The 26,499-nt window shown below is 33.5% G+C and overlaps 2 protein-coding genes across 2 annotated transcripts in view; both read right to left on the bottom strand.

Moving 5' to 3' along the window:
• LOC149787099 (TPR and ankyrin repeat-containing protein 1-like) overlaps window positions 1-3,057 on the bottom strand; it is a 59,747-nt gene extending 56,690 nt beyond the window's left edge. The window contains exon 1 of the mRNA XM_089976046.1: window positions 831-3,057. Within this exon, the coding sequence (XP_089832172.1) occupies window positions 831-1,125 (295 nt within the window). The 5' untranslated portion in view covers window positions 1,126-3,057. The remainder of the gene's footprint in view (window positions 1-830) is intronic.
• A 782-nt stretch (window positions 3,058-3,839) lies between these two features.
• On the bottom strand, window positions 3,840-18,493 carry LOC149787098 (uncharacterized). Its single transcript, XM_089977614.1, has 4 exons — window positions 18,290-18,493; window positions 12,442-12,651; window positions 7,694-7,738; window positions 3,840-5,000 (listed from the first exon to the last, which is right to left on the bottom strand). Exons 1-4 carry the CDS (start codon window positions 18,420-18,422, stop codon window positions 4,507-4,509), a joined length of 882 nt encoding a protein of 293 aa, XP_089833740.1. The 5' UTR covers window positions 18,423-18,493; the 3' UTR covers window positions 3,840-4,506.
• Between the last annotated feature and the right edge of the window lie 8,006 nt (window positions 18,494-26,499).

Genomic DNA, 26,499 nt, shown 5'->3' with positions numbered 1-26,499 from the left:
TGATCACTGAATGCTGTAGATTACCATCATTAAATTGAAAGAAGGAATGAAGAAACATATAACAGAGCATATGTGCCCCCAAAAAACTAATTCGGAATAAATATGTTATTTAGTAAAGAGTTTCATTTGCATATATGAGTTAACGATAAGAAATAAGGTGGGATATAAAATGTGGGAAATAGTAATCACATGTATGGTAGCTTGAGACCATATTTTATCTGCTGACAAAAGTCCGCACCCGTTTTAGGCATTGTTAGTTATTATAACAAAAATAAGTCATTGTTTACTTGTCAATCAAGTGCTAGTGCTTTCACAAACCGTATAACAGGCAGTTTCTTGAAATAGTCGGTCTAATAATCGGTATTGGTAATTATAATAATCGGCTATAAGCAGTATTGGCATAATCGGCCAAAAGTGACATCGGTACAGTTTTAGATGAATGGACAAATGTCCAAAACCATAACATAAGAGTATGCACAGTATATACATATATAGAAACCAAAAATGTGTTGTCACCAAATTAGACATAATTCAATTCATCGGCAAATGGTAAAGTGTGTTTTCTCATTTTTTACAGTGGTGAAAATTAGTAAGAGCTTTTTAAAGTCATTAACATGTGATAAATAAAAGTGATGTTCTGAAAGATGACAATAGTCCTTCCCAATGTTCTATGGTACCAGGTTTAAGGGAATTGTCCTTTGTTATAGATTCACGGCTAATTAAAAGTCTGAGACATTCACCATTACAGGATTGCTAACATAAAGGAGCCTTAGATAAAAAACAACAATATTTTAATGGAATTACCATCCGTTTTCAAAAGATCTAGATATTGTGGAAACGCATAATCCCAAGACTTAAATATACCACAGCATGTATATTCCTATGCTTACCATATTTATTAAGTGAAACTCCAATGTCCAGCATCAAACTAACAGTCTGCAATTTAATGTCCTCTGGTGCTTTGTCCTTGATAACCTTGTTCACAATATTAACAGTACTTGCAAACTTCCTCATTGTTTCAGAACCATTTCTGTTGCAGTACTTTTGGATAGAAGCATTCATTTGTATCCACATCGATCGATTCATGAGCCCTCTGATGACTTTACAATACATTGCATCTGACATGGTCAAAAGGCTGTCTGGAATATCTGTTGAAAAATACTCAGACTGCTTTAACGTTCAACTGTATTAAGTGGATCACCTGTACTTATCAGACACCTTTTAATGTATTGAAACCTAAATTCTTGCTGTAATAAACCTCTGTTGAGCAGCCACCAGTTTTCAGGTGCCACTGTCCATGCTTCCAAAAGGTGGTTGCTTAAGATCAGATTTATTAAAAGAGATACATGCAATGTATAAATGATTCTGTCTTAAACAAGACAAAATAACAATACAAGCAGACTAAGCCCCGTTTAATGCCCAGTATAGGTCCTACTTTGCCATGGCATAGCTATGTTTTTTTCCAGTGTACACTGAAGTCATTATTTTTCATGAGGTACCATATTTTGTGGATTTCTTGCTTGCAACAAACAAGGAATTTAAATACTCACCAAACAATGGTCCTTTGGTGGAAACAATAAAACTTCTTCCTCAATCCATGAGTTCAAGTTCCAAAGAAATGTAATTTTACCCCAAAACCATTTTTTGAATTCAATATGTGTCTTTGGTAATGTTTAACTAATAATACCATATAAGTATAGTAATAAGCATGCAAATCCAGTCCTGTCAAACTTGGAGTTTAGTCACAAAAGTATTAAAAATCATACGTCCACCTATGTGAATGTCTAGCAAGAGTGATCTCCCCATGGATAATGGGATTGGCATTAATTGCCATACATACTTATTTTTCTACTGTAGCGGATGTGTACGAGTCCAGACCCGTATGGGTCTGTCACAATGGCAATGGGCGAATATGGTACAATAATGCCGCCTATCAGTAACTGTACACCACTGCACCAGATAAAAATGGCTTCATAATTGCACTGGGTCAACACTAGCTTCATAATAGCATCTCACCAACAAACGAGTGTAATGTCACATGACCGACAAGAATCTGTCATGGTAATGGTCTGACAAGAGTCTATCGTGATACCAAAAGACCGATTCTATATAGGGGTAATCTGTTCTGTGGCAGTAATATAATTCTGGGTTGATGTACTAAGTACTGGATCGCTATAACAGTTTCCTTTAAACATTTGTTGAATTCATGTTGGAACCATTATTGACTGTTGGTCCACCTCTGAATGCAAGGTCCTATTATGGCAAATAGAGGATATACTCACTTCCAGGTTTTTCAAGACTTTGCATCTGTGGTGGTCGTACCAGAACCTGTCCTAACTGTAAGGAATGTGTCCTATATATATTAAGGAGACGATATGTTCCAATGACAGGGGTGTGGGCAAACTTGATGATGGCCTCCTTGATTTTCTTCTGGATTAGTGAACTCTCTACCTTGCATGTTTCTGCCACACCAGCAAACATTGCTAAATGCAGCAACAATGATGGCATCCTCTCCCTAAATGGTTCATTTCCTCACTTCCTCAAGAACGTGGCTTCAGTGTTTGCCTAAGAATGTCGACAATACATGTTCCATCTGTCACAAGGATGACCTGAATATCACATATGACATATACCACTGAATATCTTCTGCCACCTTGAAACATTTGCATCCTGCGCACATAGGAGGACTGCCCACTGTGTTGAAACTTGTTATTATAGAGAGCACACTTATAACATATACACGGAATACATGTTCAAGTGTTGTGTAACCTTACCGTGATGTGGATGTTAATGGAAATGTCTACAATAATAAACATAAATGACCTAATGGTAATTATTGACAGGAATCATATACTAAGTCAAGTACAAAAACTGAATTGATGCCCTCTAAAAATAGGTTACAAAACAAATGTACATTGAAAAGATTAACTACCTACTTGTGAAAATAATTTAAAGGAATTAAAGATAAGGTCGTTTATCCTATTGATTGTCAGGAGTTGAAACTATCTCTGATGTTCTTCAACAATATATAAATTTTCAAATTCGTTTGGTATAGCACAACATAAAAAAATCTGCTTTGTTATAGCCAGTGATTGTCCACTCGGCACCATAATTATTTGCAATTATTATTTACATCAATAGAAGTCTTTTGTTGAAATCAGCATGTCAGCAGGTGGTGTTGTGGTGACTTCAAAATGTTTAAGACAGTCGATCACTGCTTCCAAATTGAATGCAAGACCGGTACCATTTTCATTTAGGACCAAATAGGTATAATAAGAAATTTGTTTCTGAAAACCTGTTGAATAGCAATTGGAGAGGAGTAGATATAATATTTTTTTAAAGATATTTCTTTCCATTTAGGAGAAGTAGCAGTAACAAGTTTTCAATACGGCTGCTGTGGCAGTCATACTGGATGTCATATTACCACCATCTTCATTTCTGACTAGCTAAACATCATGGATTGTCTTTTACTGAAAACTCTATGTTGAAATGATCATTCATATTGAAGGATTATCTATAACAATATTTTCAAGATGGTCGCTGTGGCAGCAATATTGGATGCCCGAGCAGCAGCATTTACATCTAGGACCAACCTGACCAAAGGATAAATGTGTGCATAGAATTGCATTGCAATCCTCTAAGTAGTTTAAGAGGAGCGGCTAATGGACGGATATACAATAAACAGACCATCCCATAAGCTCTCCTGGTCTATGAATAAAACTAAAACTTGCACAGTCATGCATATCATAAGCTTGAGATAGACCAATGAAGTGTGAACCTTTTGTCATAGGTAGGGAGGATGAGAGTTAAAGATGGATATTAATTATACTTCTCTCTGTAAGAAAACTTCAAATCACTCCAAACGTAAACAGGACAAAAATGGAAACTGGTTTTGTGAGGTTTCCAAATGAGTGTACTTCCAAACATGATATGATATTTGTTTTTTGACGAAAGTTAAATAATTTTTAAGTTATATCGCTACAATGTTTGCAATAAGGCAGTTAATAGAAATATCTAGCACTGGGGCATCATGTCACAGACATGTAGCATCATGTCAAACCCAGTCACATTATCATTCTGATGGGGTTCGAATCTGTGACCTTCCACATCCAGGGAGGATGCCCTAACCACTTAGAACACCGGAGTGGCTGCGGAATTAGTACCGTAATTGAAGTGTGGGATTTGGTACCAATCCCTTTATCCAACAGGTGATTCTCTTGTCTGACTCAAATGTAAGTTAGCAGATGACATCTATCTCTTTTGTGGCTAAAATCAAATCAATAAAATGGATATTGCTGATGGAACTATGGGTAAGAAAATAAATATTTAGTAACAACATAATCAAAGCGTTAGCACCCTTATTATATGAGGTAGTATGATGATCAATCCACAGGAACACATAAAACCTCAGCCACCAGTCAAGTAAAATTTGAGAAAACGTAATGCAATTCATAGTTTCATAGACTGAAAAATAGATGACAGGATGTAAATATCGTCTACAATGCCTCACATTTTGCAACATTTCCTGAGGTAAAGAAAAACAACAATTACGAATGTATCAATAATATCACTTAAACATATATAGACTTTACCATCTGTGGTTAATTCTCCTAGTTTTTGAACAATATATGCAATAATATTCTTCCTGATCTTCTTGTTAGTACGATACTTGTGTTTGAACTCAAGGATCTTAATCAACTTGTGCCATCCCCTTTCCAGGTCTCCATTTCTGAAATACTGCTTACAGTCTTTGAACAGCTCTTCACAACCATCAGAATCAATTGGCAAAGATTCAGCTGTTCTATCACTCGCACATCCTCGACCTTTGGATTCTTGCGAACTTAACATTTGTTCACCATGATATTTTCCAGCTTGGGAGGTACTCTGTATTTGAGTTGGACTCTGTGCCTGCATCTGCATCATCTGTGTGTGTGGAACTTCTGGTAAGTTTGTCATAGGTGTTTCTTTCCCTTTCTTCTCCATAACTTTCAGAAAACATTCTACAAATCCAAACAAGCAAATTAATTACATCTGTACAACTGGACAAATCAAATGATGCTTTGGGTATTTTTACATGTATATCAATCCATTCCCCTTCATAAAACGTTCTGAACATTGATGGTACATACTTAATATATAAAGTTTTGTAAAGCACACGTGTGTTATAATAGCAAGTAGAAGATCTAATGTGGCCCACGTGTTCTCTTAGTTTTCAACATAGGATAAAATTACTGATATGGAATAATTTCATATACCTGTTGCTTCTCATGCAAGCTGTTAACAATTTAGCATAAACAGTTTGAATATTTATAAGTCTTTGTAGAGCCAAATTATCTTCAATTATCTTTACATTTTATCACTTACTATGCAGTTTGTTTGGGAAATCAGCTCACTTATGCATTTTTTTAAATTTCATTATACAGATCAAACAAACTTGCCCTTTATGTCTCTAAAATGTACAACATTAAAGGTCCTAAACAGATTTCATGAAAATGGAATCATGTGGTAATAAGGAAAATGAAATCATGTGGTAATAAGAAAAATGGAATCATGTGGTAATAAGGAAATTGAATCATGTGGTAATAAGGAAATTGAATCATGTGGTAATAAGAAAATGTAATCTTGTAGTAATAAGTAGAATCACGCAGAAAATGGAATTATATATTATTAACAAAATGTAATCATGTTGAAAGTAAAAAAGGGATGTTGATAACATGGTAGTTTTAACTGATAGCAATTAATTGCAATTAAAAAGGTATGATTTACAAACGCTAGTATTTAAAAATGATTGCCCAGTTAAATGTCAATGCAAGTAGTAATTAAAATTACCCAGATTAGTGTATTAGTTAAGAACACACGCTTCCTATCATACAGGATGAGAATATTTCGAACATTTAATATATTTTACAGAACATTAAAGACATCATACTAAATCTGGTTAAAATAAAGCAATCCATTGTAAAACTATACTGCAGAAAGCACCTGCTAGGAGAAAGGCAATAACTCTTTTAAATAAGGATGTGAAAGTCTATACATGAAATTCATCGGAGGTTCATCAGTATATAACTTGATTGAAATCATTAAACCCTTGCTGAAAATATGCTCTGGAACCAAATTGTTGACAAATGATCAAAGCATTGAGATGGATGCCTTCACTTTAGATATCTAACAGTTATTAATATAACTATCATAGAAGGGAATAGCATTCCTGAAAATGTAAACGCAAAGATTAGTGTAACAGAAGTCAGCATGGTATTTGATGTGCCTCTGAAATCAAATAATTGTACAAAATTATTAATTGATTCTGCCTAATGCAATATGCAAATGAATACTACATGCAGCACAAAATATACTGAATAAAAATATGGCAAATATGTTAATGTACAGACATATTTGCGGTATCATGCACTCATGCAAAGATCCGGCAACTGTTAAATGATGGATATGAAGCAACAAATTAAGGCCTTACAAAGTTATGCCAAATATGAATAGATCAACATACAGCTGTAATATGCTGGGGAAAAGCTCAAATAACCAATGCTAATGGACAAGCAACACAACAACCTAAAATGTTTGGGCAAGGGTATTGAAAATATTAATTAGGGATAACACTCTAAAACAATACTGCTCACTTAAAGGGCCAAAAATGTTTCCGTGGTTGTTATGGATTTCATGATTCCCACAAGCCAGTCTGGAGAAATAGCTTTTACAAGATCTGTCAAATTTTGTGAGGTTGCATTGGCATCTCTTTCATTAGGACCAAATTGCATACAGAGAACAGTGATTTAGTCAAAATCCGTTACAGTGGACGAGTGATAACAAGATTTTCAAGATAGCCACCATTACCATTGTGTGGTATTTTTGATTGACAGTTTTAATTTAGATATCATAAGAGGTCAATCTACAATCATTCAATATAAATAGTTATAACATGATTTTCAAGATGTCCACCGTAACAGTTTTAGTATTATTTAGATCTGCACATTTTGCATTTAGGACCAGCTTGACAATGAGTAGTGAAGATGTTATAATGACAAGATAAATGGTAAAGATTTCATTTCTAACATGGCATATTTTCATGTGAAATTTACAGTGTTTGCACATGTATTTAAGAATATTAAAAAATATCAAGCCTAATTCAGAATACAGACATCCTTTAGGTGACGAAATTACATTCCCAGTATACTAAAGAAGTCAAGTTAGTAAATGCAAGCACAACAATGTTAGCAGATTAAGACACAGATAACATTATCATTGCAATGTCCACTGGCACTGAAATAACTCATTAACTTCATCACTCTATGATATATGTTATCATCCGTGAATGTTACGTTTTATAATACATTATCATAAAAGAAAACGAATTTTCAAAATAGACATAGAAGGGTAGTTAATTAAGTTAATGTTATATGTGAATAAAATATCAAAAGATCGAATGATTTGGTTTCTTTACATTCTGAAATTCAGACAAATATAAAACTTTGCTATGCTTAATCGAAATTTCTAAATGCTGCTCTAATTTATATAAAGGATAGCAAAGTTTAATATAAGGAACTGAACAGCACATGGAAAATGCATAACAGCTTTATGCAAACAAAACAAAACAGCATCTATAATCATAAGTAAGAAATATAAAAGCATTTTAATTCAACCAAATGCATAAAGAAATTCTTTGGGCATTATTGGTACTTACTTCCATATTCTGCAGAAACAGTTTCTGCACAAAAATCTTTTTCCTCTGAAATAGTTAAACAAAGAAAATAAATCTAGTACTTTACATCATGTTGCAGTGGAGAAAAAAGTCAAATAATGTAAACAAATATATTGATCTCTGATCCAATTTAATACATTCCACGGGAATTAGCATATAAATTTTTAGTAAACAATGATCATATCTACGACAATAAATCATTTATAAGTACCTTCAGAAATCATGCAGATTGGTTTGTCTTTATAGTTTAAATAAAGATATACATATGCATATTAATGCAATCAACTTTTCAATGGAGAAGAAAGTTTGGTTCAAGAAATGGAGAGAAATGAAAAACTTTTTCAAGTAGACATTTTCAAGGCATGCTCTTTCCACTCCACTCTGACAGTATTTTCATTTCCATCTCGAATGATGGTAGAACCAATGCCTCATTCTCTTTCGCGTGCCCTTTTTCTGTCTTGTCATTCTGAAACCATTTCAGTTTCAATAAGCTCTTTTTGAATCTGTCTGCTGCTTCTCTTCCGTGCTGACTAGAAGGTCAGGTAGAACCTGCTTTCTGGTACCGTAAGATTCTCTGACCTTGAAAACACTAACTCATTATTGGCATAATTGTAAAGTTTTCAGTGACACATTTGGGTAACTTTATGTTTGAATCTCTTTATGGGAGCCTATGTGCATTGAGAAAACATATTATCACAATTTCACCTTCATTTATTCCTCCCATTTTAAGTATTTCTGAAAGAGAGACATATGTAAGTTGCGTGAAGCTGCAACAAGTACAGTAGAGAGAAGGTTGGCATTCTCTCTGTGCTAATTTATTGTACTGGGAGAGAAAGTTCTTTACTGGCAGATGTGTATTAAAAAAAATAATGTGCTGTTTAAAGCATTCAGATGATTGAAATTACTGCTTTCATGTGGTCGAGAAATGAACCTGAACTGATCTAAAGTAAACTAATGTCAGCAGTCATTAATACGGGGGAAATAAATTTTGCCAGAGTAGGCAATACTAGCTTCCGAAAAAGCAAGAAATGAGGTATAAAAAAGACAAACAAAATTTGTATCGGCTAGATTTTTACAATTTACCACTTAAATCCAGGAAGTAAAATTGACCAAGTGGTACTCCCTGTCTTTTGAGAGATGCGCATAAGTTAAGGCCAAACTGTATACTGCATAACCCAAATTATATCCATCAATCATATACCACAATAAGGGGAATTCAACATTTAAGACTTGTCAATGTACTTAAAATATACTATATATTTACTTCAGTAAACTGACTCACGGCAGTTGTGGCAATGAATATATTTTTTTAATGGATGCTATGGTGGAAACACTGGATCTACAAGGGACACAAATTTCATTTAAGACCAACTAGACCTAACAATTAATGTGTCTTATAAAGTTAGGTAGCAACACTCTCAGTTGCTAAGGAGAATCAATATCAGACTTGTACAAAAGGACATCGAACAATGGATGAAAGGTCATTATGTAGGCTGTTCTGCTCTATGACAAGTATATTTAAACATATATGACAAAGCAATAATCTTTGTAATGTACAGGATCTTTGAAGACAAACGCTTCACTGAATAATGTTTACGAGAAATAAACACAATAACAGCTATTTGCAAATAATTTACAAGGTTCCTTTTTTCTACTATGGCATGTTGCACGTGGTGTGTGCAAAACCATTGTCTACAGTAAGTCCAACATTATGTATATCTTTAATAATAAGAAACTTTAATAATATCTTTCAAATCAGCTAAACTGAAGGCACTGACTATAGTGGATCACTAGGTCTAACTATAGTGGATCATTAAGTCTGACTATAGCGAATCACTAGGTCTGACTATAGTGAATCACTAGGTCTGACTATATTGGATCACTAGGTCTGACTATAGTGAACCACTAGGTCTGACTATAGTGAATCACTAGGTCACTGCATCATTAAGCTATGCTACTACTTTAAAAAATATGGTTATGGTTATTTTTTGTTATTAAAATATGTAAGTAACTCAAGTTTAAGGAAACTTCATCCGTTACACCACTGCCAAATGGTCATTATCTAGTACAGCAGTGATAATGGTTCTTCTTTACTTACTACGCACCCCCCCCCAAACCAAACTTTTCGCACATCAAGTTACGTCAGGAAAACATTATATCAATGTATCAGATGGATACAATGACAGATGTGGAATATATATCACTTTCAAGACATTATAATACAAAATATTAATTGCCACCACCAGAAAAGTGACGAGGTTTGCCACTGACATTCGCTAGTGAAAAGGAAATACTACCTGATAATAAGGTCCGTCGTTAAGGTAGCTTACTGTGTATGGTACTCAGACTATCCTTTACAAAACAATTACTTTCAATAGTATACATAAGGTGGTGCTATAAAGTTTCGCATTTTCCATACGGTTAAGATTTTAAAGAAAAAGAATTTCCCCGGCTTTCCTCACTGGTTATACTGACTATTTAGAAAAGACCTTGTATATCTTAGGTATAAGTAAAAGAACCTTTAATTCCCTTTATTTTGATGTATGATTGATGGGTGTACTATGGGTTATAGAGTATACAGCTTGGCCTTACTTCAAATGTGAACCTTTCAAAAAAGTGTTAGCTCTACTTGGTCATTTTCACTTCCCGAACTTCAGAGGTAAATTGTAAAAACAAAAGAGCCGATAACGTTTTTTTTTACATTTTACATATCTGGTAATTCATTCATTGCACTTTCCGAAGCTGGTATTGTCTAGTCTGGCAAAATTCATTTTCCCTATTTTAATAGCTGCTATGTATAGTGTACTTTAGACTAATTCAGACTGATTTTTTAACACAAGGGAGCAGTCATTTTAGTTAGCAGTGTGCTTAAATCATGTAAAATTTCCAAAAATACAATATCCTAAGAAATATCATCCACATTACATTACTGTAGAATATAGGTATGCCAACATTCTCTCCATTGTGCATGTTTTAAATGCAAACTACTTCACCTTACATACGTCACTCTCTTAAAAATACATATTATCTGGTGAGCGCCCCCACAAGGACAATATAGGTATTATTATTGTATGATTTAATTATGTTATATGCCTGAAACATTTAAGTCGCAAGCATCAAAACAATCCTTTTGAATATTTCTCCTGCCTTTCCCCCCACAGAACAGTATTTATGAGTGTCAGAGTCTCTAACAAGTCCAGCCCGCCCCCCATGATAAAAAGTGAGCTATTTTAAGAATGCACGTTACATTTTGTAAACATAGCAACCAATGTTATGCTGAATGACAGGAACATGAAACTAGCCAGAATTATTTCTGAGATATCAACAATGAATTTTACAATTTGAAAATGGAGGTAACTCATCAGGTTCATAAAGGTCAAAGGTCAAAGTGTAAAATATTTGCTTATTGTTTAATATGGAAGAAGCGAATTCACTTTCTCATCATTTATTTTTTTCATTTCATTACAAATAAATGAAAAGAAACATTTTCACCATATATTTCTGTCACTTATTGCAACAGTTTTAAATTTAAGTTGACTATATTTCTATATTCTAAGACTTCTAATTTCCCCATCATTAAAGTTCACTACTCACACAAACATGCCTCATGGCAAATTATGTAAGCAAGAGAAAAATGATCATAATTAGCTTATTTTCATGCTTAACATCAATATGAATGTACCATTTTATTCAGAACATCATACATAATTATATGAAAATAAAAAAAAAATTGCAAACATTTTTATATTTGCTTTAAGGTGGCGCTATACAGTTTCACATTTTGCATAGGGTTAAGATTTTAAAGAAAAAGAATTTCCCCGACTTTCCTCACTGGTTATACTGGCTATTTAAAAAAGACCTTGTATATCTTAGGTATAAGTAAAAGAACCTTTAATTCCCTTTATTTTGATGTATGATTGATGGGTGTATTATGGGTTATAGAGTATACAGCTTGGCCTTACTTTAAATGTGAACCTTTCAAAAAAGTGCTAGCTCTACTTGGTCATTTTCACTTCCTGAACTTCAGAGGTAAATTGTAAAAAAAAGAGCCGATAACGTTTTTTTTTTTACATTTTACATATTTGGTAATTCATTCATTGCACTTTCAGAAGCTGGTATTGTCTAGACTGGCAAAATTCATTTTCCCTATTTTAATAGCTGCTATGTATAGTGTACTTTAGACTATTCCAGGCTGATTTTTTAACACAAGGGAGCAGTCATTTTAGTTAGCAGTGTGCTTAAATCATGTAAAATTTCCAAAAGTACAATATCCAAAGAAATATCATACATTACTGTAGCATATAGATATGCCAACATTCTCTCCATTGTGCATATTTTAAATGCAAACTACTTCACCTTACATACGTCACTCTCTCTAAAGTACATATTAATTGGTGAGTGCTCCCTAAATACATGGTTTTTTTTGTTGTTGTTGTGAGGTTTAATGCCATTTTTCAGCACACGATAGGCTATACATGGCGGCCAGTATTAATGGTGGAGGAAGAACCCTGGAAAACCCCGGAAAGAACCACCGACCCACGAGAAGCTATAAATACATGATAAAAGCATGGATGATGGACAAATTGAACTTTAGAGTTCAGAATTCATTGCGCATCAAGCTAAAAGGTTTTCAATTATAAAACAAGCCTCAATGTACGAACAATTTTGCTACAAAAGTTAAGAATCAGCTGCACTTGAAACTGAGACAGTACAAATAAGCAAATACTTACGGTATGCAACGTCTTGAACAGTTTTAAGCTCTGGGCAAAGTAACACATTCTGGTGTGTGTCACTAGTCACATTATGGGATGTGTAACTAGTCACATTATGGGGTGCTGTATTTTTATCATTGCCCAGAAGATCCTGGTCATAACTTTTTATGACAAATGTTTTAAGGATATATTCCATGGGAATCAAGCTTGTCTTGTTTGCAGGACATCCTGAAATAAAATAAACAGCTTGTTCAACTTATGCAGTTTCCAAAATTCAAATGTTTCTTCTTTCTTTATGTAGATAAGATGTGGTATGACTCTATAATTCGTTTCTAAAAGATGATATCATGTCATACATTGAATTAATTTAATATCATGATGATTCTATCCAAATATGAAAAGGCATGTTTGACAGGATAAAAGTACATGGGTGCGGATGGTGTGGATGACATAAATCAGCTTTATTAAATTTTCTGAAGGGTGTATGCCTTCACCTCACTATGATGGGAATGATGGTCTTGTAGCCTATGTCATATGCCCATGCTGAACACTTAACTCTTTACTTGGATCCAGAATAAAACCAAACGTCAGAGCATAGTGGAAGGAGGGAATCTTGCAATAGTTACAGATAAGTATTGCATAATTTACAATAGTTTACTCTCATCCCTTATAAATACATTTTAACATAAATATACAATACCTGTCACTATTGCCTTACTGAATTAGCTAGCTGGGAGGGAGTCTGATGGCATCAAAAACTATGAGCAGAAGGGGTGCTCTTTAAAGTAAGTTGGTTTCAGCCTGGGTCTCTTTTGCACCATAACAAATAATCCAAGAAAAATATTCCCTTCACTCTAGTGTGCAAGGCAATATGCATTACAAAAGCAAAAGGTAGAGAGTGAGCGCCAAATATGGTTCTATTCATGTCCACCATTGCTGATTGATTGAAATAGTCTCATGTAGTGGCAAAGGCCCCAGTTTGATGCGTTAGTTTCATAAAAGAAAAATCCCTCTCCATTAGGAACTGATAAGATCATTTAATAGCGAGGACAATCTACCTGGAAACAGTGGATGCACCGAAGAAATGATGACGAACATTCTTTCTCTTTGATGAAGTAGCTAGAAAGAATCTAAGACCGCAAACTATACATATTAATCTACTGTGATCAATCCCTGCACATTTGAGACTGTGGATCTTGAGAGTAAGTATCGCTACAGAAGAAAGCTGGTTCATTGCCAACTAACCAGCTAACATATTAAAGAAAGAGATTCATAATAACCACTTATCTATAATCTCCGTTATCTATTAAAAGGACATACAATTCACAGTCTTTCCTCGCATACAAATATGAAAACTGGAAGACTGCTTTGACCATAAGGTTTTCAAAGGAAACTTCACTAAATGATTTATAATAGGATTTCGACAAAGTCCAAACAACACAAGAAGTATTTCAGATAGACATCAGTGATAAAGAAATGGTCTCTGCATCTCGAAAAACTTATAAGTTCTGAAACTTCTAAAAAGGTTCAAACTAAAGATCCGAATTCTGAACATTTAAGCATATGCAAAGGGGTTGATGTATACCTCATGATAGTGGAAACCTAACCGCATCTGGACACTGTGCTCAAATGGGGACGGCATGTATCAATGTGTTTTTACTGCAATGATTACAGAAGATTCTCCCCGCTTTATCTTTCACTTGAGACACAAACCATCCATGCACCATGAACGATGTAGTTGGCAACCATCCTTAAAATCTTGTTCTGGCATAGTGATTATAGAAGATTAGCCAGGCATGAATATGTGGGTCGCTGTGTAGAAAGACTACCTGTGCTGCGACCGTACGTATCTCCTCTGTCAGCAAATCAAGATCTGGAGCAGAGGAGATATAAATGGGGTGTTTCTTATACAGTCTAGCCGCTCAAAAGTCCAACATTGGTCTACCGCACAGCCTGAAGAAGGATTCTATGACAACTTGGTGCATTGACAAACTCCTGATAACCACTCTGACATCCTGGACAGACTGGCACTCAAAGGTTTCTTTCTTTCCCAGAATATAATGGGCAGAGAGATCCATTCTGATAATACCACATAATGTAAAAACAACTCCACAAAAAGTAAGAGGAAGTGAACTTTCTTGTTTCCTGAGGAATAATACAGTCAATATGTTGTCAATGAAACCTATGATGCAATGACTTAGTATTTTATTTACAAACATCTCCGCTATAAATAAAACACTGCAATCACCTCCTTATTTATATAGGAAGAGGAGCTTCATTCCTGGACCATGATCCTGAAGAATGATCCATTCTGGCTCCATGTGAACGCCCTACGCTAAATTTGACGAATCTGTATGCAGGTAGGAATGGTTGGAATGCATGCATTGTGCATCAAGACAATAATCAAGCCAGAATGGACTAATACCTTAAGTGTTGATTACAATCCATCTCCAGAGGATACCTGGCCGATATAAGATCTTTGTGCAGTAAATAGTTCGTCAGGAGGACACACCAAAGAGAGACATATGTAATAACTTTGCAGAGGAAATACAAATAAAACAAACTCAACCAAGGAGACAAAAATGCCAGAAGGTCAAAGCTGTTGGCAAGCTGACATAACAATTTGTTTGAAGAACCATCGGTAGAGATAGGATATTGTCTGTCCTGTCCATGGGTTAGGAAGCTCATCTATACATATACATGGTCTTAAGAGATGGTTAGAGTCAATATTTCCCGGCTCAGAACAGAGAGAAGTATCCTTCAGGAGATACACATCAATTAGTCTTCAAAAGAATGGAGAAAGTGGGCAATGAATACACCAATAATGCTGTTGAGTTGGTGATAGCTCAGTTAATGTAAATTGGGTAAAAAGGCACAGCTCAAAATTTGTAAGCCTCCTAGCCAAGGCAAAACGAGAGATATTTCCAGTGAGGTGACTGAGGACATATTCTCTATATGAATAAACTTGGTTCAGGCAAAAACGTCTACAATATGATGACAGTTGCTGCCTTTCTGGAGACATCCGGAAGTAAGATGCTGTTTACTGAACATTTTGTACACAGTCCACAACAAACCTTTGCTGGAGGGCATGTATCTCTTCCCTAAAGTGGGGCCCAGTGTGGCCGAGATTAATGACTTTCTCACCTCTATGTTTATTTGAGTCTCGGTTCAGCCAAAGTGAAAAACCCTGACAACAGCTTCCAGTAAATAGCTGCTCCTTCCAGGAGTTTCCCTAGGTTCTTTGTCCACCAAATATACTAGCCGCTATCTACAGCCAATCATGTGCCGAAAATGGCATTACAATCATAGAACAATATTCCCATAATTAGAATATATGCATCTGGTGAAATAGGATGGGGATCATCGAAAGGGCAATCAGTTGATCTCCCATTGTACCAAAATGAACAATATGGTATCCACGATGCCCAACAAGACCTGTGAAGAAAGGGCTTTTGTTGTTGTTGTTCTTGTGGGGTTTAACGCCATTTTTCAGCACACGATAGGCTATACATGGCAGCCAGTATTAATGGTGGAGGAAGAACCCGGGAAAACCCCGGAAAGAACCACCGACCCTCGAGAAGAAAGGGCTAGTCATGCATACATTAGTATATCAGAAAGACGAACGCATGGCAAGAATGCGTGCAAGTCCATAGAACCTCCTTTCCTTAATGCCGCCTAGCGACATCTTGGTCTTTGTCAAACTTTTAAGCAAGCTATCTTACTACTAAATACTGACAGGGCAAATTATATTCTGGCTAATACATCACAACAGAAAGTCTCTCCAGTTGAAAGAGCATTGTTTTGAAGTCAGTAATCCAAGACTTTGGGCAGAAGTCGAATGGGGCTATAGAGGGCTGTAGCAAACCTAATTTACTGTTTTATCAAATGTTCACACTTCCTCTTCAGATCTATTGCCTATGTTGCAGAGAGGTGCATAAGCACAGCTGAGGAGGGGAAACTGTCCATGGGTCACTCGGCAAACTAGTTCAAGTCACCCATTGTCAGACAACACATCTTCGTCCCGTACCCGACCCAAAATAACTCATGGAAATAAGGATTGCTTCCTCCATTTGCTCCTCAATGGCAATCAGCCTGTCTCTACTAGCCAACCATCTAGGAGGCTGGGACTACTTGTCAGCTCTTTTAGAGTGCCAAGTTGAAGATATGCCCCCATCCTTTTCCTTTCCCTGTCACAACCAGATAAGGTCACTGAATCATAATGTCTAAGCCAGTCTGAATTCTACCCATCTCTTTAAAGGGACCTCTCTGCTACTAAGCATGGCCATCTAAGGCATCATCTATGTAAAGATCAAGTCACTTTTTGTGAATGGGTGATACAACATCCCATAGGAGCTATAAGGGAAGAAAGGAAAGGCTGGGGTTTGTGTGAAATCAACCCAATATTCCTAGAGCACAGATCACTAAAATTCTTTCTCTCTTGTGATATGCCGAAAATGTAAAGCTTGCAGTTGGATGCTAAGGACCGATGACAGGTAATGGGTGGTACATGATGATACCCAGAGACCAATAGCCGTGATCGGTGCCCTTAGATAGATGTTCGGCATAGTTCTGAAATAAAAGGATGACAAGGCTAACATTATTTATCTTATCACTGGTTAAATATGGGAAGTGAAAGTTAAGAATAATGCCACCAGAATAATTATAACTTAATATAAGACTCAAAACAATCAAAAGAGCCAATGTAGCATATTCAATTATCACGGACTTTAGGAATTATCCTTCAATAATACTGAGACTATAATGTAATTGCCCATATATGAAATAACCTAAGTATTGCCAAGGCAATACCAGCAAACAGAGGCAGGCATGATTTTTTTTTGTTTCAGCACACTTCCAACTTTATTGAGAGGAGCTCTAATAATTGCCATTCTTAAATGTGATACCTGAAAATCATGCATAAGATGTACTACATAAGTATATGTGTAAAAGTCAATCAATCTTAAATCCATTCAACAATACAATGCAAATAACTTCAGATATTTTGCACAATAAAGATCATAAAATGAAGAAAAAGAGACCTGGTGTTATATGCTGACTGAACGTTTAGCATCTTTACCACTTTCCTCACATTAAGTAGTCTATGCATTGTTAACATACAATATTTCTGCAGTGGTAAGACTGAGTCCCAACATGATAAAACTGTCATTAAGTATGAGACAGACTTTTTGTATGACAATACCATCATAAGTAAATATCTAGCAAAATATTTTTAAACACTGTAGTGGACTTATCATTAAATAAATATGGCGAATCTTTGTCCATCTGCTTGAATATTTTAATGACCCTTATTCACATATGGAAAATATACTGCTATAAGAAGTAATATATTGCCATTGCTTTCCAAACCTTTTAAGCCATAGCAAACCTACCTAATCAAATCAACATAAACATGGGCAATGCTAACATATAGGATCATTTAGCATGTAAGGAATTTCCATCATGCCATCTGAATAATTTGTTTGAAGCCTACAGATAATTGATACAAAACATTTATACCATTATAAAGCTGCAGGAAACAAAGGATGGTAAGTTAATGTTAAAATAATCTGACACATATATATTAAAAACCATCAAACGTTAATGAATAATATTGCTAAAGTTACTAGAAAATACAATTTAGCTATCATTACCACAAAAATTTAATGTGCTCAACCTTCCATTGTTAATTCTGGAATGATGAAAACCCATGGGCGATCAATATGCTGAACAATGCTTTCTCCTCAGCTTCAAATAGTACGAGGATTATATGTAATTCAAATTAATAATACACTCTGGCAAGCTTTCGTGAACAGATCATATATTTCTCTATCATAGCTCTTGTCCAGGCAATCAATATAGAGCTTACCTTCTTTGTTCTTCACTGATGCACTGAATCCATCGCTGAACATCTGCTCTGCTCTTTTAATGGCCCATAGCTCTGGCAGGGGCTGAACCTTGTCGGCAGTTTGGAAAATTGTTTCTCCATTTGCATTTAGCATGAAGTCCAATCTAGCTTTTCTTGAAGCATTATCATCAAATTTGTACGTATTAATTGTATCTAATAAAGATGTTTTACCTAGAACATAAAAGAGATGTATTCACATATCAAGTTATCATAAAGAAGGTTTGTTGTCCTTAAAAACAGTGTTATGCACACACTATGTCTCACATATGAACAAATGAAATATGTCAATGCTGGTAATGCAATAATGTTGGAATATCAGGGTGCAAGCATTGCAGAAAGTTTATCATGTTTTATGCAAACCATATCTTAACAAATACATGAAATTTTGTAAACTTGTTGCATCTAGATAATTTTCTTCATCGTCTGGTAAGAACTTCTGCGCATCTGTAGGCTTCAATAGTTCTGGAAAACAATTTGAATTGAGCAAAGAAGCCTTTGATCATTTTTCTAGCTCTTGTCGTGTTTATTTCTGCCTTTAAGTTTTCAGAACTGACACATATAAATAATTCAAAACTTTTAAAAAGGACATGTTTAGTTTAGCAGGGGTCTATATCTGTCTCAACTTCAGTAACCCTGTAATTGCCTGTGGCTTAACTTGAACTTTCTCTTTTATCATTCTGACCATGTGACAACTGTGATCCCCTAAATCGCCCATGTCACTTGCTTTATATGTCAACATACTTTATTTCATAATTATTGAATCTTACATTCTTAATCTGGCATTTTATATAGCTATTTAATCCTTATTTCAGTATCACACAGCAATTTCACAACAACGTAAGTGTCTTCATAATGTCCGCACGTATACATGTATATGCTTAGTAGCAGTGAATTGAACTTCATAAATCTCCGTAGGTTTTGGTTTTCATTTATAATGTAAAGCTAAAAATAGTGAGAAGGCAGAAAGGGGGAGGGTATGCAATATTAGAAAACGCATTCATGTTTTGTACTGATGCGAGGGAAAACAACTACTTTGATATGGCATATGAATAAATCTCTGCCTGACAGTCTCGATGATTTTTCTCCATGCCATATCAAACTCGTTCTTTCTGCCAGTTCAAAACAAAACTGGATGTAGCTGTGTGTATATATTACACACTGCATACATATATTTTAGCATTTGTTTATTCAATAAACGCTTTCCTAATGTTCCTTCATATGTAACACTTTTGCCCTGGTTGAATTTCATGCTGCTCTTAAACATTTCTTTCGTTTCTACCATATCATGCCATGTTTATAACAGAATGAAGTCAAAGTCAAAAGTGTCATTTTATAATACCATACTAAAGTTATGTAGAAATGTTTCGTATCTTAAAAAAACATTAACAAAGCAACAAATATTAAAATAGAAATGCTGATTTGGAGGTGTATCATCATCATATTTTGCCCAGAAGTGTTATATTTTTTACAAAGTTGACATAACACTTATAAAAACTTAAGACATTTCTTATAAATTAGACTAAATTTCATTATGATACAAGTTATACTATGTTCTAAAACGTTTAAAGAAAAAAAGACTGTCATATACAGTAAATATATAGTTTCATTGCAACATAATATGATGACTAGCATCACATGTTATCATTTAACTGGTATTTGGTTTCACTGACTGACAATATTTAACCAATGTTTAGGACAAATTCTTAATTAGATACTGGTATCCAGTCCTTCTTAAATTTCTGATACCTGTGTAATTAGCAAAACAGAGACTTCTCAAGTGCTAAGCCTATGTGTGAGTCAAAGATCAAAGAATGCTAAATATCACAATTTGTATTCTCTTCTGACTATTTCACAAGAAATATTAACAATGGACACATTGCAAGATGCCCACTAAATCGTCTTTGAACTAAAGAATTTGTTTTGTTAAAACAATGACTTAAGGAGAACGGGCATTCCTCCAAATGATTATAGAATACTGTATTTCCAGCATTAAAAAATATATATCCTAAATTTGCTTAAATTATACAACAATCCTTAATGAAGTTACACTAAAGAAACCATCCATATAACAATGGGCAGTCATGGACCATACATCACTTAAATGCTATTGTGAAATGCTGGAATTCAAACAGATTCTAGTTCTCATCATAAAGTGGCATGCCAAATTTGGTTTCAATCAAACAATCTTTGTAACGGCGGTGCTATGGAAACAAAAGCTATGAGGATAGAAAATCTGAGGTCCTAATATCTCCTTGCATTGTGGAATGCTGGAAATTAAACCCAATTAAACCCAGTCAATGTCTTGTATATACAAAGATGCATGATAAACTTGGTTCAAATCCAACAGTCCTTGGTAAATTACAGTTTAAATCAACACTTAAAAAGGATGGACAGTCAGGGGAAATAACTCTAGTAAACACCGTTGCATACCAGTGTTACCAAAGCTCATTAATGATCAAAATACAGGTGCATGCCAGATCTGGTTCTACATATTGTAGAATGCTGGAAATTAAACCGAGTCAATGTTTTGCATATATAGAAACTGTACATGCTAAATCTAGTTGAGATCCAAGCTTTCTTCGCAAATTTCATACTGCATAAACCAAAGTTGGGTAAACTTAAAACCTGGTGGATTACACTTGTAAATAGCATGGACGGTCCAAAATTGGACCCATTACATCTTGTTTCATCACTGTGGGATTGAACACAAACTTTTGTTGAAATCAAACAATCCTGGGTAAACTGAAATACAAACAAAATCTAGGAACGAAGTGGACACAGATCTTGTAAATTGTGGCTTAGATGAGTGAAAAACAAATATTCTTCATACAGGGTTCCATCTATGACTGAGGGATATGGGACCAATGGCCCCCTGACAATTTCTAAAAGGGACATATCAGATTTTGATGTATCATTGTCAATATTTCAGATGATTTTATATTTTAACTATACACTAACTCTTTCATTTTTAGTAATTTGATACCATGCAACTGATAATTTTAAATTTAATTTAGTTAACATTAAATTTCTTTCTTCATCTGAATCATGGCTCCATGAGATACAATCTACATCTTTCCCACATTCACAAAAATGAAGTAATTCACCGTTTATTTCACAAGAATATGGATGGTAGTGTTGGAATGATAATCCAGGCTGATGTAGAGAAGTGTCATGGTTCAAAATATAGAATTAAATTTACTAGGTACTTTACTATCAAGCCTATTATTACTATTAACCTTGAAACTCAAAAAACAAATTATGTAACAGTTTCTTTTTACTTGATTTTAGTAAATGTTTTACCTACCTGATTACTAACTTTGCTTACTAATTACTCATTCTATTTGATATTACTTATTTCATATATATTACTTAAAGCTATTACTAAGTAATCAAAATTTCAATTACTCAATTATCAAAAATCAATTACTAATTTGTTTTACTTGAAAAAGATCTAACTGAAGTAGCAAAAAGAAAGTACTTGGTAACTGATTTAGACAAATGTTCTAATTCTGGTTCTAATTAATTTTGCATGGCTATTTTAAACAGATACAAATCTATTCAATAAAATGATATAAATAGCATCAATTTAAAATTACAAATTATTTGAAGGAATACAAATATATTTAACTACTCATTTATTAATTTATTACAGTAATACAGATAAGCATATGCCTTGAACAGTTATTGGCCTGTGACTCTAGCTCAATGAAAATAACATGCTTCAAACAATGCTATTCACCTGGGACTACAGCTCAAATATAACTACATGCCTCAAACAATGATATTGGCCTGTGACTCCAGCTCAATGATAATTACATGCCTCAAACAGTGCTACTGGCTTGGGACTCTAGCACAATAATAATTACATGATCAAAACAGTGCTATTGGTCTATGACTCTAGCTCTATGATAATTACATGCTTCAAACACTGATATTGGCCTGGGACTCCAGCTCAATGACAATTACATGCCTCAAACACTGATTTTGGCCTGGGACTCCAGCTCAATGATCATTACATGCTTCAAACAGTGCTAGTGGCCTGGGACTCTAGCACAATGCTAATTACATGCCTCAAACACTGATATTGGCCTAGGACTCTAACTCTATGATAATTACATGCCTCGAACACTGATACTGGCCTGGGACTCCAGCTCAATGATAATTACATGCTTCAAACAGTGCTAGTGGCCTGGGACTCTAGCACAATGCTAATTACATGCCTCAAACAGTGCTATTGGCCTAGGACTCTCGCTCTATGATAATTACATGCCTCAAACACTGATATTGGCCTGGGACTCCAGCTCAATGATAACTACATGCCTCAGACAGAGTAATTGGCTTGGGACTCTACCTCTTGGTTATAGTTAATAAACAGTGTTATTGGCTTGGGACTCTAGCTCAAGGATACTGTTATGCCTCAGTGTCATTGGCTTGGGACTCTAGCTCAAGGATACTGTTATGCCTCAGTGTTATTGGCTTGGGACTCTAGCTCAAGGATACTGTTATGCCTCAGTGTTAGTGGCCTGGGGTTCTAGCTGTAGGATAGTGACATACTTCAAATAGTGTTATAGGCCTGTGACTATAACTCTAGGATAATTACATGCCTCAACCAGAATTATTGGAATGGGACTCTAACTCGAGGATAATTAAATGCCACAAACAGAATTATTGGATTGGGACTCTAACTAAATGATAATTACATGACACAAACAGAATTATTGGAATGGGACTCTAACACAAGGATAATTACATGCTTCAATCATTGCTCTTGGCCTGGGACTATAGCTCATAGATAATTAAGTGCCTCATTGTTATTGGGTTGGGACTCTAGCTCGAAGATAATTACATGCATCAAGCTGAGTTATTGGCTTGGGACTTTTGCTGTAGGGTATATATAATAAAGTGTTATTGCCTTTAGAATAAAGCTCTATGATATTTATATCCCTAAAACAGAATTATTGACCTGGAATTCTAATTAAAGAATAATTACATGCCTCAAAGAGTGTTATTGGCCTGGGATTCTAGCTCTATGATACGTACATGCCTCAAGCTGAGGTACTAGCTTTGATCTCAAGCTTTAGGTCATAGAAAATAAACAGTGTTATTGGCCTGGGACTCTGTCTCTATGATAATTACATGCCTCAAGCTGAGGTATTGGTTTGGATTTTAAGCTCTAGGTCATAGAAAATAAACAGTGTTATTGGCTTGGGACTCTGTCTCTATGATAATTGCATGCTTCAAACAGAGGTATTGGCTTGGACATCAAGCTCTAGGTGATAGAAAATAAATAGTGTTATTGGCTTGGAACTCTAGCTCTATGACAATTACATGCCTCAAGCTGAGGTATTGGCTTGGATTTTAAGCTCTAGATCATAGAAAATAAACAGTTATTGGCTTGGGACTCTAGCTCTATGATAATTACTTGGTGCTACCTTATAGATAATACAAAATAGTGTTGGCTTGAGACGTTAGCTCTAGGATATACAGTAAGCAGTGGAATTGTCTTTGGTTAAGTGATAAAGGTTAATATCAACAGGTTATCACTTACATAATTGCAGCAATCATTGAAAATACATTTATTTCTACCTTTCGTTATAATTTTGTCAAATGGGCTAATTATCATGAGTTTTAGCAGTGAAACACCAGGTTATAGATAGCTACAAGTTCATTTAAATAGCAATTTTGTTTACAAATGATACTTCACCTGGAATCATCCATTAAATGTTTGGAAACCATTTAAAAAGAAGATTTTATATACAAATAAAACTGAATAAAATCTCTTTTTTATCTTAAGTATTTCAGCCAACCACCCACACATCCTCTGAAATCCATTCTTAGCTCTAAACAGTCATAGCATATTTAAACTGCATGTAATAGCATTAGAATTAAATCCAGTTTATATTAATTATAACTGCATGTAATAATATAATAATTAAATCCAGTTTATATTAATTATAACTGCATGTAATAGTATTATAATTTAATACAGTTTATATTAATTATAACTGCATGTAAGAGTATTAGAATTAAATCCAGTTTATATTAATTATAGCTGCATGTAATAGTATTAGAATTAAATCCGGTTTATATTAATTATAACTGCAAGTAATATTATTAGAATTTAATCCAGTTTATATTAATTATAACTGCATGTAAGAGTATTAGAATTAAATCCAGTTTATATTAATTATAGCTGCATGTAATAGTATTAGAATTAAATCCGGTTTATATTAATTATAACTGCAAGTAATATTATTAGAATTTAATCCAGTTTATATTAATTATAACTGCATGTAATAGTATTAGAATTAAATCCAGTTTATATTAATTATAACTGCATGTAATAGTATTAGAATTTAATCCAGTTTATATTAATTAAAGCTGCATGTAATAGTATTTAATTAAATCCAGTTTATATTAATTATAACTGCATGTAAGAGTATTAGAATTAAATCCAGTTTATATTAATTATAGCTGCATGTAATAGTATTAGAATTAAATCCGGTTTATATTAATTATAACTGCAAGTAATATTATTAGAATTTAATCCAGTTTATATTAATTATAACTGCATGTAATAGTATTAGAATTAAATCCAGTTTATATTAATTATAACTGCATGTAATAGTATTAGAATTTAATCCAGTTTATATTAATTAAAGCTGCATGTAACAGCATTATAATTCAATCCAGTTTATATTAATTATAGCTGCATGTAATAGTATTAGAATTTAATCCAGTTTATATTAATCATAAATGCATGCAATATTATTAGAATTTAATCCAGCTTATATTAATTATAAATGCATGTAATAGTATTATAATTTAATACAGTTTATATTAATTATAACTGCATGTAATAGTATTTAATTAAATCCAGTTTATATTAATTATAACTGCATGTAATAGTATTTAATTTAATCCAGTTTATATTAATTATAACTGCATGTAATAGTATTATAATTAAATCCAGTTTATATTAATTATAACTGCAAGTAATATTATTAGAATTAAATCCAGTTTATATTAATTATAACTGCATGTAATAGTATTAGAATTTAATCCAGTTTATATTAATTAAAGCTGCATGTAACAGCATTATAATTCAATCCAGTTTATATTAATTATAGCTGCATGTAATAGTATTAGAATTAAGTCCAGTTTATATTAATTATAACTGCAAGTAATATTATTAGAATTTAATCCAGTTTATATTAATTATAACTGCATGTAATAGTATTAGAATTTAATCCAGTTTATATTAATTAAAGCTGCATGTAACAGCATTATAATTCAATCCAGTTTATATTAATTATAGCTGCATGTAATAGTATTAGAATTTAATCCAGTTTATATTAATCATAAATGCATGCAATATTATTAGAATTTAATCCAGCTTATATTAATTATAAATGCATGTAATAGTATTATAATTTAATACAGTTTATATTAATTATAACTGCATGTAATAGTATTTAATTAAATCCAGTTTATATTAATTATAACTGCATGTAAGAGTATTAGAATTAAATCCAGTTTATATTAATTATAACTGCATGTAATAGTATTAGAATTAAATCCAGTTTATATTAATTATAACTGCATGTAATAGTATTAGAATTTAATCCAGTTTATATTAATTATAACTGCATGTAATAGTATTTAATTAAATCCAGTTTATATTAATTATAACTGCATGTAAGAGTATTAGAATTAAATCCAGTTTATATTAATTATAACTGCATGTAAGAGTATTAGAATTAAATCCAGTTTATATTAATTATAGCTGCATGTAATAGTATTAGAATTTAATCCAGTTTATATTAATCATAAATGCATGCAATATTATTAGAATTTAATCCAGCTTATATTAATTATAAATGCATGTAATAGTATTATAATTTAATACAGTTTATATTAATTATAACTGCATGTAATAGTATTTAATTAAATCCAGTTTATATTAATTATAACTGCATGTAATAGTATTTAATTAAATCCAGTTTATATTAATTATAACTGCATGTAATAGTATTTAATTTAATCCAGTTTATATTAATTATAACTGCATGTAATAGTATTATAATTAAATCCAGTTTATATTAATTATAACTGCAAGTAATATTATTAGAATTAAATCCAGTTTATATTAATTATAACTGCATGTAATA

The sequence above is a fragment of the Sinohyriopsis cumingii genome, chromosome 12 (genome assembly GCF_028554795.1).
Source record: "Sinohyriopsis cumingii isolate HCF-2022 chromosome 12, ASM2855479v2, whole genome shotgun sequence".
Taxonomy (NCBI): domain Eukaryota; kingdom Metazoa; phylum Mollusca; class Bivalvia; order Unionida; family Unionidae; genus Sinohyriopsis; species Sinohyriopsis cumingii.
The sequence above is the reverse complement of the archived record's forward strand: the minus strand, read 5'-3'. Positions and strand labels throughout refer to the sequence as shown.

Coding starts and splice junctions, on each gene's coding strand:
- LOC149787098 (XM_089977614.1), bottom strand. CDS start 18,422: ATGCTAAATGCAAATGGAGAAACAATTTTCCAAACTGCCGACAAGGTT. Junction 7,739..12,441: donor TGTTCAAGACGTTGCATACC/GTAAGTATTTGC, acceptor TAACTATTTCAG/AGGAAAAAGATTTTTGTGCA. Junction 5,001..7,693: donor TGTTTCTGCAGAATATGGAA/GTAAGTACCAAT, acceptor TTGGATTTGTAG/AATGTTTTCTGAAAGTTATG.